The sequence below is a fragment of the Macaca thibetana genome, chromosome 16 (genome assembly GCF_024542745.1).
Source record: "Macaca thibetana thibetana isolate TM-01 chromosome 16, ASM2454274v1, whole genome shotgun sequence".
Taxonomy (NCBI): domain Eukaryota; kingdom Metazoa; phylum Chordata; class Mammalia; order Primates; family Cercopithecidae; genus Macaca; species Macaca thibetana.
Window position 1 is genome coordinate 14,681,128 of NC_065593.1, and position 17,065 is coordinate 14,698,192.

Here is a 17,065-nt window from a genome sequence, read left to right on the forward strand (position 1 = left end):
CCAGGCTGGAGTGCAGTGGCTCGATCTTGGCTCACTGCAACCTCTGCCTCCCGGGTTCAAGCGATTCTCCTGCTTCAGCCTCCCGAGTAGCTGGGATTACAGGCGCCCGCCACCACGCCTGGGTAATTTTTGTATTATTAGTGAAGACAGGGTTTCACCATGTTGGCCAGGCTAGTCTCAAACTCCTGACCTTATGATCCACCTACCTCGGCCTCCCAGAGTCCTGGAATTACCGGTGTGAGCCACTGCGCCGGCCACAGGCTAGACCCCAGGAGGACATGGCCCCCACACAGGCCCGCCGCTCAGGGCCCAGCTGCTGCTCCACCCCCACGCACAGGGCCAGGCTGGCTTGCCACGGCTCAGCATCTGAGGTGGGGACCGGTGTCTCCTTGCAGGTTGTTTCCCGACAGCAAGGACCTCGTGAACTTTGCCTCCTGGTTTGCATTTGCCTTTCCCAATATGCTGGTGATGCTGCTGTTCGCCTGGCTGTGGCTCCAGTTTGCTTACATGAGATTCAAGTAAGTTTGAGCCGCTCACGGCCTCATTATACCTAATTATGCCTCCAAGCTGCAGAAGAGCCTTCAGACTCAATAGGCAGGTTTACAAAGTCCTCCGCGTCTGACCCTGATCTTTCTCCAGCCCCGTCTCCTGCTAGTCTGCCCTCCTGTTCCTTCCAGCCCAGGCTGCTCGCTGAGCTTTGCGCACACGTGGTCCCGTCTTCCTGGAATGCCATTCTCTACCTTCCCACCTCCTCAGCCTTCGAGGCTAGCTCAAATGCTGCTTCCCTGACTTTCCCTCCAACCCCCATTCCATCTCTGAGTGGCCCCTGGGCATATCACAGTCCTGTCCTTTAGTATCTGCGTTTGGGTTCCAGTGACTTTGAATTCCTCCAGAGCCACTCTGATGCCAGACACCCCACACAGCTCCCAGCACAGGGAACAAGAGCAGGCAGGTTAAAGCAATTAAAGATAAGCTGGTCCCCACGTGCCAGTTCGACATTGCTGGATGAGCTTCCTCTTGGCCGTGTGGGTTCATCAGGCCAGGTCACGGCAAACCTGTGACTTAGCTCTGAGCTAAGCGCATATGCTCTGTGCCTCAATGCACGGGAAGTTTAAGTCGAGTAAAACCAGGAGTGATTACAACCAAACCCAGACATTTACGGAGTACGTCTGATGTTCCCAGTAGTGTACAGGTCCTAGAAAGTTTACCTTCCTGTTCCTAGCACACAAGCAGGTTCATCAGGGGTCACCTTTGATGGCAGCCAGACTTTGGACAGAAACCATGACCCGTGGCTGACAAATAGCTAAAAAGAAAAGTTATTGTTTTTCTAAAACACACAAATTTATCTGTGGTGCAAAGGTGATGAGACCACAGCAGGATGGAAAGTACTCAGCTCTGAGTTAAGTGCATGTGCTCTGTGCCTCCGTCTACAGGGAGTTCGAGTCAAGTCAAACCAGGGGAATGTGTGACCAGAGGGAAGAGACTCCAAAGCTGCGAGGCAGAAGTGCCCACGGAAACCCGTGATTTCACGGGGAAAATAGGGAATTTTCCTAAGTTTTCTTCTGAAGGAGGAACTGTTCTGAAAACTCCTATTAAAAAGTTGCTATACAGGCCGGGCGCGATGGCTCACACCTGTAATCCCAACATTTTGGGAGGCCGAGGTGGGCAGATCGCCTGAGGTCAGGAGTTTGTAACCAGCCTGGCCAACATGGTGAAACCCCGTCTCTACTAAAAATACAAAAATTAGCCAGGCGTGGTAGCCCACGCCTGTAATCCCAGCACTTTGGGAGGCCGAGGCGGGCGGATCACCTGAGGTCAGGAGCTCAAGACCAGCCTGGCCAACATGGTGAAACCCTGTCTCTACTAAAAATACAAAAGTTAGCTGGGCGTGGTGGTGCACGCCTGTAACCCCAGCTACTCGGGACGCTGAGGCAGGAGAATTGCTTGAAGCCGGGAGGTGGAGGTTGCAGTGAGCCAAGATCATGCCACTGCACTCCAGCCTGGGCGACAGAGCAAGACTCTGTCTCAAAAAAAAAAAAAAAAAAAAAAAAAAAAAAAAAAAAAAAAAAAAAAGTTGCTATACACATTCAAAACAATCATAATAATGATAGTAAGAATAACAATATTAATGATCATTGCCCAAACCCCACTCTGTCCTGCCCATGGACGGGACAGGGGAAACTGTTTTCATGGCTGCCTGGCCACCCAGTTTGACTTTGACAGTAGCTGTCTTTGCCCTGCCTCTTGCATCTGCACCAGGGCCAAAGTCCTATTCATTTGCTCGCATCCATCGAACAGGTCGCTCAGGAGATGGTCCTGGACCTGCTGCAGGTGACCATGTGTGTCTTCTCATGGGGCAATAGAAATAATAATGACCAACATTTATTGAGTGCTCATTATGTACCAGACACAATTTCGAGTGCTCTTTTTCTTTCTTTTCTTTTCTTTTTTTTGAGACAGAGTCTTGCTCTGTCGCCCAGGCTGGAGTGCAGTGGTGCAATCTCAGCTCGCTGCAACCTCCACCTCCTGGGTTCAAGCAATTCCCCCTGCCTCAGCCACCCAAGTAGCTGGAATTACAGGAACCCACCACCACACCTGGCTAATTTTTGTATTTTTTAGTAGAGACGGGGTTTTGCCATGTTGACCAGGCTGGTCTTGAACTCCTAACCTCAGGTGATCTGCCCTCCTTGGCCTCCCAAATTGCTGGCATTACAGATGTGAGCCACCTCGCCTGGCCCAAGCACTCTTAAACTTAATTTTCACAACAACCTGTGAGGTCAGCACTATTATTATTATTCCCAATTTACAGACAAGGCCGCTGAGGCATGGAGAGGTTATGTAGTCGACACAGGGGTGTGTCACAGGGAAGCAGGGGGACTGAGACTTAAACCCAGGCATTTTGGCTTCCACTGCGCATGGCATCTGCTTTTGGGGAGGCTGAGGGTTGCTGCCCTTAGTTGCCTCCAGACCTAAGCATGACCAGGTGTCGCAAGCACTAGTTGGGGCCCGAGGTTGCCCTAGAACCACAAGGCCTGCTGAGAAAGAGGAGGGAGACAGCATGGCGCTGGGGCCAAAAGGGCACTATCCGCTTCTTGTCTGGCCAGAGGTGGATGTCAGGCCCCTGGAGACTCGCAGCCAAGAACCTGAAGCTGAGTCCACCCAGCCTGGCACGGCCTTTCTCAGCTCTCGTTAACTGGCAGGGGAGCCTGAGAGTGTCTGCACAGGGGTCTTCTGAGCATGCTCATGGTGGGGTGTGTGGCTGCAGTCCAGTCCCACCCCTTCCCGACGGGCCACTCTGGTTTGGATGCACACAGTGTGGCTGGCCGTGGTGGCTCACAGGAGCTTTGTTTTGGTTCCAGATCTGGAAGGTAGAGGACAGCTTTTACATTCGGTTTGAGTAATGGGAGCAGTGCTCTGGCCCAGGCCACGTCCTGCCACAAACTAGGACCTGGTAGTCCCTGCCTGCCTTTGTGGCCTCATGGGCCTCCCCACCTGAGCCCAGGGAGCACCTGTCTCAGCTGCAGGAAGCAGATCCACTGTCGGCTCTGCCCTCACTTGAGTTCCTCATCTGAACGATCGTGGAGAACGGGGTTAAGGTCTCGGCCTCTAGCCTAATCCAGAAAAACTATCTTGCTGAGGAGCCTCGTGTAGCCTCGTAGGCTATATGTAGCCAAAAGGGCCAGACCCCACTCCAGGTCCCCCAAGAACTACATGGGATATTATTACTGGTTATATGTAACTGTCCCAACCAGGCTCACCTCCTGTAATAGTGATGAGGGTTCTTTGGGACCCCTGCCAGGGCGGAGGCATGCAAAGCTCAAGGATCTTTCCCCTCTTCTTGGCTCTGCAGCACATTCAGTCCAAGTTTACCATGGTGCATCATGGTGAAGGCTGTTCTGCTGCAGGACACTGTGGTCCCCACCCCCTGACCCTGACCTAGGCCCCTCACAGGCCAACTGGACCAATTTACTTGCATCTCATGCCAGCCTAGTCATCAGCAGATGAAATTAACCCAGAGATGAGAGCAAAGCTGCTTAGCACGAGAGACTCTGAAGGCTTAGCGGTACCACTGTGGGGCACCAGCACTGGACGGTTACATACTCCATGCAGCCCCTGAATCTGCAGCTACTGTGGTGCTGGGGATGAGCCGCCAGCACCAAATGCAGGCTCTGGCTCCTGGGCCACTAGTAATACCAAGGTCACCCCTTATGCTGGAAACCTGAAGCCCCTGGCTGAGCCCCAGAATCTCTAGGACGACAGGTGGCAGCAGATAGGTGCTTAGTAGAGCACAAACTTTACCAAGCCAAGGGCGTGACCGCAGAGAGGCCCCGTCTTACACAGCGGAGCCATCCCCATGCCCGATGTCGGGAGAGTGTCCCTAGCAGGTAGCCCTCAGGACACACAGCCTTGCCCCCTTGCCCAGCAGGGAAATGATAGCCAACGGTGCAGACCTGAGATCCCATCAGTGTTGCCTCCTTTTCTGACCCCTGAGCACCCCCAGAAAGCTGTGGCCTGATGTCCTGGTGCCCCTATGTACCAGGCCAAGCCACCATCACACCAACACTTGGCCCTCACACTCTCCAAGGCTGTTCACATCCAGCACTGGCTCCAGGAATGAGATCCTATTCCATCAATCCCTGCCTTCCTCTGATTATGTCTCAGGGCCCCCAGGAGGGCTCTCACAAGGGAGGGCTCTCACAAGGGAGGGCTCTCCAGGACAATACTCCTGGCCTTGCCCACCCCTTCAAACCAACAGTGGCTGGAACTGGAATGTGTGAATGGACTCTTCAGCATACCTTAAGGCCTTTGTCCTGTGCACAGTGGCCCCAGTTATCCCCTGTCCACAGCTGAGCTCCCCTCTACACCTCCTCCAAGAACCTCCTCTCCTCCCTGCCTCCTCATGCCAACACCACCTTAGGGAAGGCCCTGCAGGGCACCCTGGACAATGGATACTGGTCCCAAGGGTCCCATCCAGGATGGGGGCACCCATCCTGGGCTGGCTTCCTTCCTGCCCTAGCCATGCCTGCTGCTAACCCCAGGGTCTCCTGGATCCCTAATCCTGCACCTCCAGCTCCAGGGAACACAAGGACCATTCTGCCCCTGACTAGCCCTGTCTGCCAGGGTTCATACTCACTCCCTGCATCTCCCTGAGCCACCTTGGTGATGGCGGTTGGCATCCCAACACCATCGAAGGCAGCTCCAGGCTGAGGTGGAAGGAGGAAGACTTGGGGAGCGTGTGAGGGAGCCCTGATCCCACCTTGCACAGGCTCTGGAACTTCTTATGGCCTTCCCCCAAGTGACCCTGGAGCAGCCAGTCTCCAGGTGGCTGGGCACCTGCCAAGACCCTCTAGGCTCTCTACAGAGACTTTTCCCTACTACATTCTGGGATGGAGGAACGGGAGGAGGAAAGAGGCAGGAAGGGCCTTTCTCCAGGCCCCATAGCCGACGAGGACAGCATTATGTGTCTTTTTGCTACATTCTGCTGTAGAACATTTAGGCTCCATCTGACCAGCACCTGAGCCAACCAGTCTGCCCTGCCCTTCTCTCATCTTTGCATTCTCCAGTTTTAAAAAGTCCTGGGGCTGCGGGCTAGAGAGCAAGAAAAACGAGAAGGCTGCCCTCAAGGTGCTGCAGGAGGAATACCGGAAGCTGGGGCCCTTGTCCTTCGCGGAGATCAACGTCCTGATCTGCTTCTTCCTGCTGGTCGTCCTGTGGTTCTCCCGAGACCCCGGCTTCATGCCCGGCTGGCTGACTGTCGCCTGGGTGGAGGGTGAGACAAAGTAAGTCTTTGATTCAATAGAAATCACTGGCTTAGGGCCAGGCGCGGTGGCTCACACCTGTAATCCCAGCACTTTGGGAGGCCGAGGTGGGTGGGTCACCTGAGGTCAGGAGATCGAGACCATCCTGGCTAACAAGGTGATATCCCATCTCTACTAAAAATACAAAAAATTAGCCAGGCGTGGTGGCAGGTGCCTGTAGTCCCAGCTACTCAGGAGGCTGAGGCAAGAGAATCACTTGAACCCAGGAGGCGGAGGTTGCAGTGAGCCGAGATCATGGCATTGCACTCCAGCCTGGGCGACACAGACAGACTCTGTCTCAAAAAAATAAATAAATAAAAATAAAATTTTTTTTAAAACCCACATCACTGGCTTAGTGCACTGGTGCCTAAATGCTGCTGTTCTCGGCTACAGGTGGCAAGAGGAATGTGGCCCAGGCACTCTTGCTTGGTCAAGACTTCTCCTTTTTTGGGAGCTGGGTTTCAGAGAGCACTTTGTGGTTTCATGACTTATTTTTGTTTTCTGACCAAGCTTCACAATAAGACCCCAAATGTGTTCCTGTGATATCCTCTCCTCCCTGAGTAGGCTGAGCAGAAAATCCTTGGCCAGGCAGGGGTGTCCAGAGCTGTGATGTGAGAGATTTCTTGGACTGGGAGTAGGGCTCCCAGAGCTCTGGCTTCCAAATCTCTGCTCTGCCATCTTCCCTTTCTTATCTTCACATCTGGTCAAATCCCTTCAAAGACACACATCTAGGGAGCTTCATAGACAGAGACTTGGCAAAGGGGGTACATGTGGTTTCTTTCCTGGCTAAGACATTGTCAGAATGTAAGAAAGGATGAGAAACATGTACATCCTAGAAAAGGCAGAAGATGTGGGCAGGGAGATGCTGCCTATGATGGCCATTTCGTTTGGAAGGTAGGCTTGGGTCAGCACCAAAGTCTTCGTGGTCATCCTGGTGAACCCAGAATTCTGGAGAACCTGGTCAAGAAGAGGTCCTGAAATACACCTATGGAGAATGCATGCTGAGAGGGGGAATTAGGCTGCTTAGAATCACCCAAAGTTGGTGGTCAAGAGTATGGGCATTTTGATTTCCAGTCAGGATTCAGTCTACCACATCACTCTTATCTTTTTATTTTTATTTTTTGAGACAGAGTCTCACACTGTCACCCAGGCTGGAATGCAATAGCATGATCTCGACTCACAGCAACCTCCACCTCCTGGCAATTCTCCTGCCTCAGCCTCCCGAGTAGCTGGAATTACAGGCGCCCGTCACCACATCCTGCTACTTTTTTGTATTTTTAGTAGAGACGGGGTTTCACTATGTTGGCCAGGCTGGTCTTGAACTCCTGACCTCGTGATCCGCCCGCCTCAGCCTCCCAAAGTGCTGGGACTACAGGTGTGAGCCACTGCGCCCGACCACCACTCTTGACCTTGACTTTTAGGGCTATGTGAGCCTGTTTCTTTGCATAGGAGCATTTGGACACAGAACTGCCAGAGTTCGGATGGGTTTGTTGAGTGACTGTCTCTGCAGCACCTGAACTGTGCTCTTCTCCACCTAGGTATGTCTCCGATGCCACTGTGGCCATCTTTGTGGCCACCCTGCTATTCATTGTGCCTTCACAGAAGCCCAAGTTTAACTTCTGCAACCAGACTGAGGAAGGTAAGTCTCCTGTTCTGATGGCCCAGTCATCGGGACTGGAGCCCTGGAAGCAAAGGGTCATTATGGGATTCCCTGGGCCCTAGAAGGAGACAGTGCCTCCCAGATAAAGCCTGGGAGACAGTGGCTTTCAAGCTACTGGTGGTATTATTTAGTGCAAAATCTCCTTTTTGCTTTTTAACATTTGAATTTAACATTTGAAATTTTATCTATATTACAACAGGAACCGAAAATGTTTCAAATTTTCCATAACACTGATTTCCATTCAGCAATTTTTTGTTTTCTCTCTTCCTCTCAGCCTTTGCTAATATGCCTATCTATTACATTATAATCAAAACACACACCGTTTGAATCCTATTTCTTTGTTGTTTCTTCTTCCGCTTTTGATTGATATTACACTATAAACATTGCCTACTATTGCTACAGCCTTCAAATATATTTTCTCTAATAATGGCATTATATTGCACTGAGGGGTTGCAATCATTCTGCTGTTATAGAACATTTTGGCTGTTTTGAATTTATTTTCATAAATTAATGTTTTCTTCTCTATAGCTTTTCGTTTAAGGGTATTTTTTCTTTAGGATAAACTTCTAGGAGTAACATTGCTGGGGTGATAGAATATAAAGTCTTAATGGCCCTTAAAATGTATGGCCAAATTGCTTCTCAAAAAGGTTATACCAATTTATGATGCTATTAGGAAAGTGTGTAATAGTTTCACCATATCCTCACCAGCAATGTATATATTATTGTAAACTTTAGCTAATTTATAGGTAGGAGGTGGTACCTCATTGTCCTTAACAGCTTTATTCCCCCTTGATTAGATTTCTTTTGTCTCCTAATGATGCTCTGGTGTGTGTGTGTGTGTGTGTGTGTGTTTATTTTTCTTCCCAGAAAGGAAAACTCCATTTTATCCCCCTCCCCTGCTGGACTGGAAGGTAACCCAGGAGAAAGTGCCCTGGGGCATCGTGCTGCTACTAGGGGGCGGATTTGCTCTGGCTAAAGGATCCGAGGTAACTTCTCCAGCCACAGGCTGCCCAGAGCCCTCTTCTTGGTCAAGAGGGTGGCATTTCTCCTCCCTTCCGTCCATGGGCTTGTGTGTTTCTATGCCTACATCCTTCGTACAATCGCACGTTCTTTGAGGACATGGGCTCTGTCTTGTAATCTAGGAACTCTACACCACACATAGGGCCTGGAAGACAGAAAGTAACCTTTGAGCGATTGCAGGAATGAGGGAATGAGTGACCGTGGTTAGCCAAGAGAGGCAGAGGACACTGTCAGGTACCCTCTGGGGTTTGATCACCATAATCTCTGCTTTGATTTGTCTGAGGGAAATCTTTCTTTCCAGTCCTTGTCAATATTGTTTGCTACTACCTTTGGTCCTTCTACTGGCTGAACTCTTTGTTAACATGGTAGCTACTTCAAAATTTTTCTTTAGCTAAGTATGTAGCAGCATAGGAAGAGAAGAACATGTTGGAAAATACACAAAAATATAACTTTCTTTACCTCCTTCTATCCCTCCTGGGGATAGAAATGAACCAGAAGGAGAGATGAGCCAGCTTGCTGCTGCTGTCCTCCAACCAACCATCTATCCGCCCAGCCATCCAGGAGTGTAATAGACAGACTTGGTCTTGTTATTGCTGTTTCTTCAATATCTAGGACACAGCCTGGTGCCTAGTGGGTGCTAAGTTTTTGTGGGGGTGAACAAATCCATCTATCTAGTCACCTCTCCATCCATTCATCCATGCATCTATTCATGTCTTCATCCATCCATCCATCCATCCAACCATCCATCCATCCATCTGTCCATCCATCCATCCATCTATCCATCCATCCACTCATTCAACCATCCATCCATCCACCCATCTATCCATCCATCCATCCATCCATCCATCCATCCATCCATCCATCCACCCATCTATCTATCCATCCACCCATTCAACCATCCATCCATCCACCCATCTATCCATCCATCCATCCATCCACTCATTCAACCATCCATCCATCCACCCATCCATCCATCCATCCATCCATCCATCCATCCATCCATCCATCCATCCATCCATCCAACATTCCTATTATGTCTCTAGTGTTAGGCCAGGCACAGAGATTACAGAGGAGATTGAGATATGGTCCCTGTTAGTGACAGACTTCACAGACTAGGGAGGGGCACATATGTGGAAAGGCATTTCAGGAAGTGGCACACAGGTGAGGGGAAAATGTGAGGTATTTAGCTGAGGAGAAGTAGAAGAGGAGGCTGGTGAGGCTACCAGAAACCACTTCTCTGAGGGCCCCAAGATAGGGGGGTGTGGACTTGATTGTGAAGGCAGTAGACAGCCACTGAAGGACTGAGGCCAGGGAGTGAGTTGGTCAGATCTGCACTTGAGGAAATCACTCTGATGTCTGGAGTGGGGGCCTGGGATGGGCAGGGCTTGGAGGAGAGCTAGCGGAGACTCTGCAGCCTTCATCTCACTCAAGCTCAGAACTTTGGACTCTGTGGACTTTCTCTCCTCCTCTGGCCCCCAGCTCAGCACAGTCTCCAGCTTTACTTCGGACTCGGACTCTTCCTGCTCAGCCTTCATTGCTGACTTCTCCTCTGTTCTCCCCGAAATAAGAGCATCTGCCCAGGCTCTGTCCTTGGCCTCTCCTCTTTTCACACTTCATTCTCTCCCTGGACAATCTCTTCTCAGCCTAAAGCCCTAAATCTAAACCCTCAATTTCTGGCTGAAATCATTCTTCTGAGCTTCCAAAACTGTGGAGGGCTGAGGAGGAGATGGATGTGAGACATTTGGGTGACTTGGTGACTGACTAGGTTTAAGGAAGGAGGGGAACAGAGACCAGCAGCATGACTCCCAGCCTACTGGGCTGGATGGCTGGTGGATGGTGAGTCCCTTCACCAGACTGGGAGGCCCAGAGAAAGAAGCAGATTCCGGTCTATGGAGGATGAATGCCGGGTGGAGCATTTGAGTCTATTGTGCTCTTGGGACATCTGGGTGGACACTTCCAGAAGGCGTAGGGGTATGTAAATCCACCTAGTAGGCCAGCTGGCTGGAAATACAGATTTAGGAGACAGCAGAGTGAGGATGGGAATGAAAATGGTGGGAATGGATGAGGTCACCTATGAGGTGTAGAGAAACAGGGTGGGGAGGGGAGGACGGGCCAAGCTTGCTCTGGCCCTGAAGGAACTGCAAGCTGGGAGCCCTCAGATGACTGCCCTCCTGGTGCTTCCCAGGCCTCGGGGCTGTCCGTGTGGATGGGGAAGCAGATGGAGCCCTTGCATGCAGTGCCCGCAGCAGCCATCACCTTGATCTTATCCTTGCTTGTTGCCGTGTTCACTGAGTGCACAAGCAACGTGGCCACCACCACCTTGTTCCTGCCCATCTTTGCCTCCATGGTAAGTAACCTGATGGTGGGGAGGGGCCCTTCCACTTCACAGGAAGCCGCCAACCCATGGCCATGTTGTGGGTCCCTGACGAGGCAGCGATATCCAGGCCAGAGTCAGACCAGGCTTTGGAGACCTGGGTCTGGCTGTGACATGGATCTGTGCACCCTGGAAGCCTCTGCCCCTGAGGCCTCTGCTGCTTTGCCACTCCTCTTTGTACCCCTCGTGCTGACCAAAGCACCAACCATGGACCAAGTGCTCAAGTTTATTTTATAAATCTAACTGGATTGTTTTTCAAGCTGGGGAGACAGGACTTGGGCTAAGGAGGAGCAGGCCAGTGCCATGGTCTCTGAGCATGTAGCACAGGTGTGCGGGAGGACTGCAGACCGGGAGCACCACTGGCTGGAACCCCCCAGGAAGAGGCCTTGGAGGAGTGGGGACTTGGGAGTAGGTAGGAGGGGAGAGAGAATTCTGGGAAGATGGAGCAGCACAAGTAAAGGCAATGGTGCACATGACCGAGGACTCCTGGAAGCCTTGCTTGGTGAGCACAGGGATAAGGGATCCTGGAGAATTGAGAGGGGTAGCTGTTGGTTGTGGGAAAAGCTGCTGAGTGCCAGGCTAAAGCATTCTGTTCTATGGACAAGCATGTTTTTGGGTTGGGATTGAGAAGAAAGGAGAGCTTATAGGAAAATCAGTGGCTTTTTTTTTTTTTTTTTTTTTTTTTTTTTTTTTTTTTTTTGCATTTCCTTCTGTCATCCATTGCAAAGACACACCCGCTTCAGGGTAGTATGGAAAGATCCCTGGTCTCGCAGTCAGAAGACCCGAGTTCAAGATGTGGGATCTCTGAACATGGCCCTTCAGTTCTCTCCTCTGAGAGCTGTGCTGATGGCCACGTAAGATGAGGGCTGTGAAAAGCCTCTGTAGACTACAAAATGAGCATGGGAGAGGCTGTCATTATTCTGGAATTGGGAGACAGATTTCCAGAGGGCCTGGACACAGGATTGAAGGTGGTGAATTTCCGTTCAGCTGCCTGGGTGTCCGTGTGTATAAAAAGCAAACCTAAGTGGTGTTTTTTTTTTTTCTCTTCCAAGTGAAGATGAAAGTGTTAAAAATAGCAAGGAGGTGAAAGTGTTAAAAATAACGAAGTGGTCTGTCTCCTCTTCTCCTAAGCAGACTGTCCAAACAGATGCGCGGTAGGAGGAGCACCTTTGATGCTAGGCAAGGCACGTGGTGGTGATGCCTCCTCTCTCCTAGCAGAGACCCTGGCTTTGTCATCTCCAGCCCTAACTGGGAGCACCGAGGGCCCCAACCAGGAAAATGCAGGCCCTAACAGGCTCTTTGAAAACAAGCTTTGCTAGAACCAGGAACCCCAAGTAAAATTTCCCCCAGCTACCTCTAAGGCCCATCACACTCCTGTCTCACGCCCACCTATGAGAAAGGAAAAGGTGATGGTCATTGGGCTGGGCTGCAGAGGAGTGTGGGGTGCAGACACCATGAGGTACCCACAGCCAGGAAAATGAGGATGGTCGGGGAACCAAAACATTAAACCTGCTCAGACCCGTTGACTCAGCAATTTCGTGTCTGGGAATATCTCTTAGGGAAGTAATCAGAGATCCCTACCAACATATGTTATGATGATGTATGACAGAATTATTATACAAATATATCCATAGTAAAAGGGGGTTTGCTGAAATAAATTATCATATATTCATGTAATGTAACACTATCAGGCCATTAAAAATCAGTTTCAAAGGGTAATAAAATGGGAACATGCTCATAGTATAGATTTTTTAAATTGCAGATGATATATGGCTAAAAATGTCTAATAATGCAAAGATGTATACAGACCTTAATCCTCTAGCCTTTTCCCTAGAGATGACCTCTGTTATTAATTTCTCAGGTATCTTTCTGGATATTATACACACACACACACACACACACACACATTCTTTTTAAATAAAAGGTATCATTCTATAGTCATTACACATCTTATTTTTATTTTATTTATTTATTTTTTTGAGACAGAGTTTCACTCTTGTCACCCAGACTGGAGTACAATGGTGTGATCTCAGCTCACTGCAACCTCCACCTCCTGGGTTCAAGCGATTCTCCTGCCTCAGCTTCCCGAGTAGCTGAGATTACAGGCACCCGCCACCTTGCCGGGCTAATTTTTGTATTTTTAGTCGAGATGGGGTTTCAGCACGTTGGTCAGGCTGGTCTCGAACTCCTGACTTCAGGTGATCCGCCCACCTCAGCCTCCCAAAGTGCTGGGATTAGAGGCATGAGCCACTGCGCCTGGACATACATCTTAATTTTTAAAAAATCTAACCATCGGTCTTGGAGATCTTTCCTTATTGACACAAAAAACCAATCCAATTCTTTACAGCTGCATACTATTCCATCATTTGTATGTGTCATATTTTTTTTAATCATCCCGCTATTAATGACCATTGAGTTGGCTTCCTGCGTTTTGCCATTACATTGTTGCAACAAACATGTTTGCATGTGTCTGCCCTCATGTGCATGTAAATCTGCATGATACATGATTGATTTGATAGATTTTAGGAATTATATCATTCTTTCATACACTCAACAACTATTTAATGAGTGCCTACTCTCTGATAGGTGCTGTTAGATGTGGCTAAATTTTAAAGTGTAGAATTTAAAAGGTGGGCTACCAAATTCCATGTGCAAAATGACCCCACGCATGTATAAAAACACACACATCCACAGATTTATATGCAGGAGAGAAGATGTGGTCCCTGGCCTCTAGGCTGTCTCAGTCTGTGGCAGGACAGACAGACAAGTGCACGTGGCACTGTAAGGTTGAGCACAGTCTAAGTACTGAGCATGGTCTCTGGCACATAGTAGGTGCCCAAGAAATACATGTGGAATGAATTGAGGGGGTAAGGGCTTCCAGGGCAGGTAACCTCTAAACGCAGCCTTCAGTGCTCTGTAGGTGGAATTATCTGCTAGAGACGTGGCAAAAGGGAGAGGAATCAAGACAGAGGCCCAGAGGTTCAAACGTACCCGGCACATTCAGAGAATCCCTTTCAGAATCGCATCCCCAAGAGCTTCTGTGTTCTCTACGGTGATGTTGCAGTGCTGTGTTTTTCCGCAGTCTCGCTCCATCGGCCTCAATCCTCTGTACGTCATGCTGCCCTGTACCCTGAGCGCCTCCTTTGCCTTCATGTTGCCTGTGGCCACCCCTCCGAATGCCATCGTGTTCACCTACGGGCACCTCAAGGTTGCTGACATGGTAACAGCTGTTTTTATTTACTCCCATCGGACTATAATGCTGTTGTCATAAGGGATGCCCCATTTATGAGTGACAGAGTTTCGAAACGATGTCACGTGATTTGGGAATACCACGGAGCATCCAGACCCGTAGCCGTTGCTGACATTTAGAAGGGAGCTTTTCTTCTTTTTGTGAGATGATCTCAAGCCTCACACACTGTTCTTTCTCTGAGGTGGGTTATAGACTCTCCCACCTGGAGAAGCCAATGCAGGCACCAGGGGAGTCCTTGGAAGGGGTGAAGATGGGGCTGAGGGACTCACATGGCCAAGGATGGACTTGACAAATTAGCAAGAACCATGAAGATAGGCAGGGCAGGCTTAGGCAGCAGGGGATGCGAGTGACAGTCACAGAGATTGGTAGGGGTGTCTGAAGAGGCAGAAGCAGGGAGAGGAAGAGAGAGACCACTGCTTGGGAGTAGATGATGCCTTGGAAACAAATGTAGTCAGCGGGAGAACTCTTCATGCCTGGCTTGGCTCTGTCACCTTTGCTGGGAGAAGGGCAGCTTTGCAGCTCTGGGCTGGGAAAGGGGCAAGTGTATGAGCCCAGGAGGCCAGAAATGTCCCTTGGACATTTGATGTTCGTTATCTCAGAACCTCGGCTGGGTATCTCGGGGACTCCAAGGAGCGTTTTCATAAATAGGGTGGGTCCCAGAAACCATGAACTGCAAACTTGATTGCAGTCCCCGGTAAAATATCTACAACGGGCTAGTGAAGCAACGGTTAGTGATCATGAGGGAAGATTGCAGAGCGGGCATCAGAAAGAGCCTGAGGAGGTCCATGGGGAAGCTGGCACGTCCTTGTAGGATGGTTAAGGCACTGGGGTGAGCAATGAACCTGGACTCACACACTGGGCTCTGTCACCGTTTCCCTGAATGGCCTAAGCTGTTGCCTCCTGTCACCTCTCTGAGGTCATTTTCCAAATGCTCACGGGCATAGAGAACCCATCTGTTGTGCCTACTTCCCAGGGATGCCTTGAGCACTGAGGATACCTGGGGGACATGAAGTCGCTCTGTCCTGGGGGTCGGGACACCCCAGCCAGGGACAGAGCATGGCACGGGGACACTGAGGTCCAGTGAGCCGACGCTTTGTCCTCCTCTTTGAGAGCGCTAGTTCCCAGGAGGCCTCAGGGTACTGACTCTGACGCTGTCTCTTTTCCAGGTGAAAACAGGAGTCGTAATGAACATAATTGGAGTCTTCTGTGTGTTTTTGGCTGTCAACACCTGGGGACGGGCCATATTTGACTTGGATCATTTCCCTGACTGGGCTAATGTGACACATATTGAGACTTAGGAAGAGCCACAAGACCACGCACACAGCCCTCGCCCTCCTCAGGACTACCGAACCTTCTGGCACACCTTGTACAGAGTTTTGGGATTCACACCCCAAAGCGACCCAATGATGTCCACACACCACCAAAACCCAGCCAATGGGCCACCTCTTCTTCCAGGCTCGGATGCAGAGATGGTCATGGGCAGCTGGAGGGCAGGCTCAGAAATGAAGGGAACCCCTCAGTGGTGTGCTGGACCCATCTTTCCCAAGCCTTGCCATTATCTCTGTGAGGGAGGGCAGGTAGCTGAGGGATCAGATGCAGGCTCCTGTACCCGCTCTGCCTCAAGCATCCCCCACACGGGGCTCTGGTTTTCACTCGCTTCGTCCTAGGTAGTTTAAATGGGAATCAGACCCCCTGGTTGAGAGGTAAGACAGCCACCCACCCTTGCCCATGCCCCTTCCGGCTCTCCTTGAGCAGCCTCAGATCATCTCTGTCACTCTGAAAGGGACACCCCAGCCAGGGACAGAATGCCTGGTCTTGCGCAACCTCCCGCTGCGAGAGTGGGAATCAGAACTTTCTGGAGCCTCTGGGAACTCCTCGTGTGGCCACCACCAAAGGATGAGGAATCTGAGTTGCTAACTTCAGGATGACACCTGGCTTCCCACCCACAGCGCAACACAGGCCGACCTACTCCCTTCGTCGCCTTGTTCTGTTTTAATCGACTGGACCCCTGTCCCACCTCTCCAGTGAGCCTCCTTCAACTCCTTGGTCCCCTGTTGTCTGGGCCAGCATTTGCCGAGTTGCCCTGGCTGGCACTCTCTGGGGGTCCCCCTTTTCTCCCAGGCAGGTCATCTTTTCCGGGAGATGCTTCCCCTGCCGTCCCCAAATAGCTAGGATCACACTCCAAGTATGGGCAGTGATGGTGCTCTGGGGGCCACAGTGGGCTATCTAGGTCCTCCCCACCTGAGGCCCAGAGTGGACACAGCTGTTAATTTCCACTGGCTACGCCACTTCAGAGTCTTCCATGCCAGAGTTTGAGCTCCTCTGGGGAAAGCCTTTCCTTTGTTGACTGGTCTTCACAACCGTGGCTGGTGACAACAGGATTGCTTGTCTCTCAGCAAACAACCCCTGCCTGTGGGCCAATCTACTTGAAGTTACTTGGACAAAGACCCCAAAGCAACTGTCCAGATTTCCCTGGACTGGCTACGCCACTTCAGAGTCTTCCATGCCAGAGTTTGAGCCCCTGGGAAAGCCTTTCCTTTGTTGACTGGTCTTCACAACCGTGGCTGGTGACAACAGGATTGCTTGTCTCTCAGCAAACAACCCCTGCCTGTGGGCCAATCTACTTGAAGTTACTTGGACAAAGACCCCAAAGTGGGGCAACAACTCCAGAGTGGCTGTGGGAATCTTCAGAACCCCCCTGTAAGAGACGGACATGAGAGACAAGCACCTTCTTTTCCCCGCAAGTCCGTTTTATTTCCTTCTTGGGCTGCTCTGGAAGAGGGGCAGTAGCAAAGAGACGGGCTCCTGGATGGCATTTTCCAGGGCAGGAGAAAGTATGAGAGCCTCAGGAAACCCCATCAAGGACCGAGTATGTGTCTGGTTCCTTGGGTGGGATGATTCCTGACCACACTGTCCAGCTCTTGCTCTCATTAAATGCTCTGTCTCCCATGGAAAGCTCCACT

At 50.7% G+C, this 17,065-nt stretch overlaps 1 protein-coding gene across 1 annotated transcript in view; it reads left to right on the forward strand.

The window, feature by feature from the left end:
* The window catches only part of SLC13A5 (solute carrier family 13 member 5), a 28,502-nt gene extending 11,953 nt beyond the window's left edge, over nt 1-16,549 (forward strand). Inside the window, exons 6-12 of the mRNA XM_050765332.1 lie at nt 396-518; nt 5,565-5,780; nt 7,337-7,437; nt 8,326-8,444; nt 10,664-10,825; nt 13,935-14,072; nt 15,269-16,549. Of these exons, the coding sequence (XP_050621289.1) occupies nt 396-518; nt 5,565-5,780; nt 7,337-7,437; nt 8,326-8,444; nt 10,664-10,825; nt 13,935-14,072; nt 15,269-15,400 (991 nt within the window). The 3' untranslated portion in view covers nt 15,401-16,549. The remainder of the gene's footprint in view (nt 1-395; nt 519-5,564; nt 5,781-7,336; nt 7,438-8,325; nt 8,445-10,663; nt 10,826-13,934; nt 14,073-15,268) is intronic.
* Nucleotides 16,550-17,065: the final 516 nt, after the last annotated feature.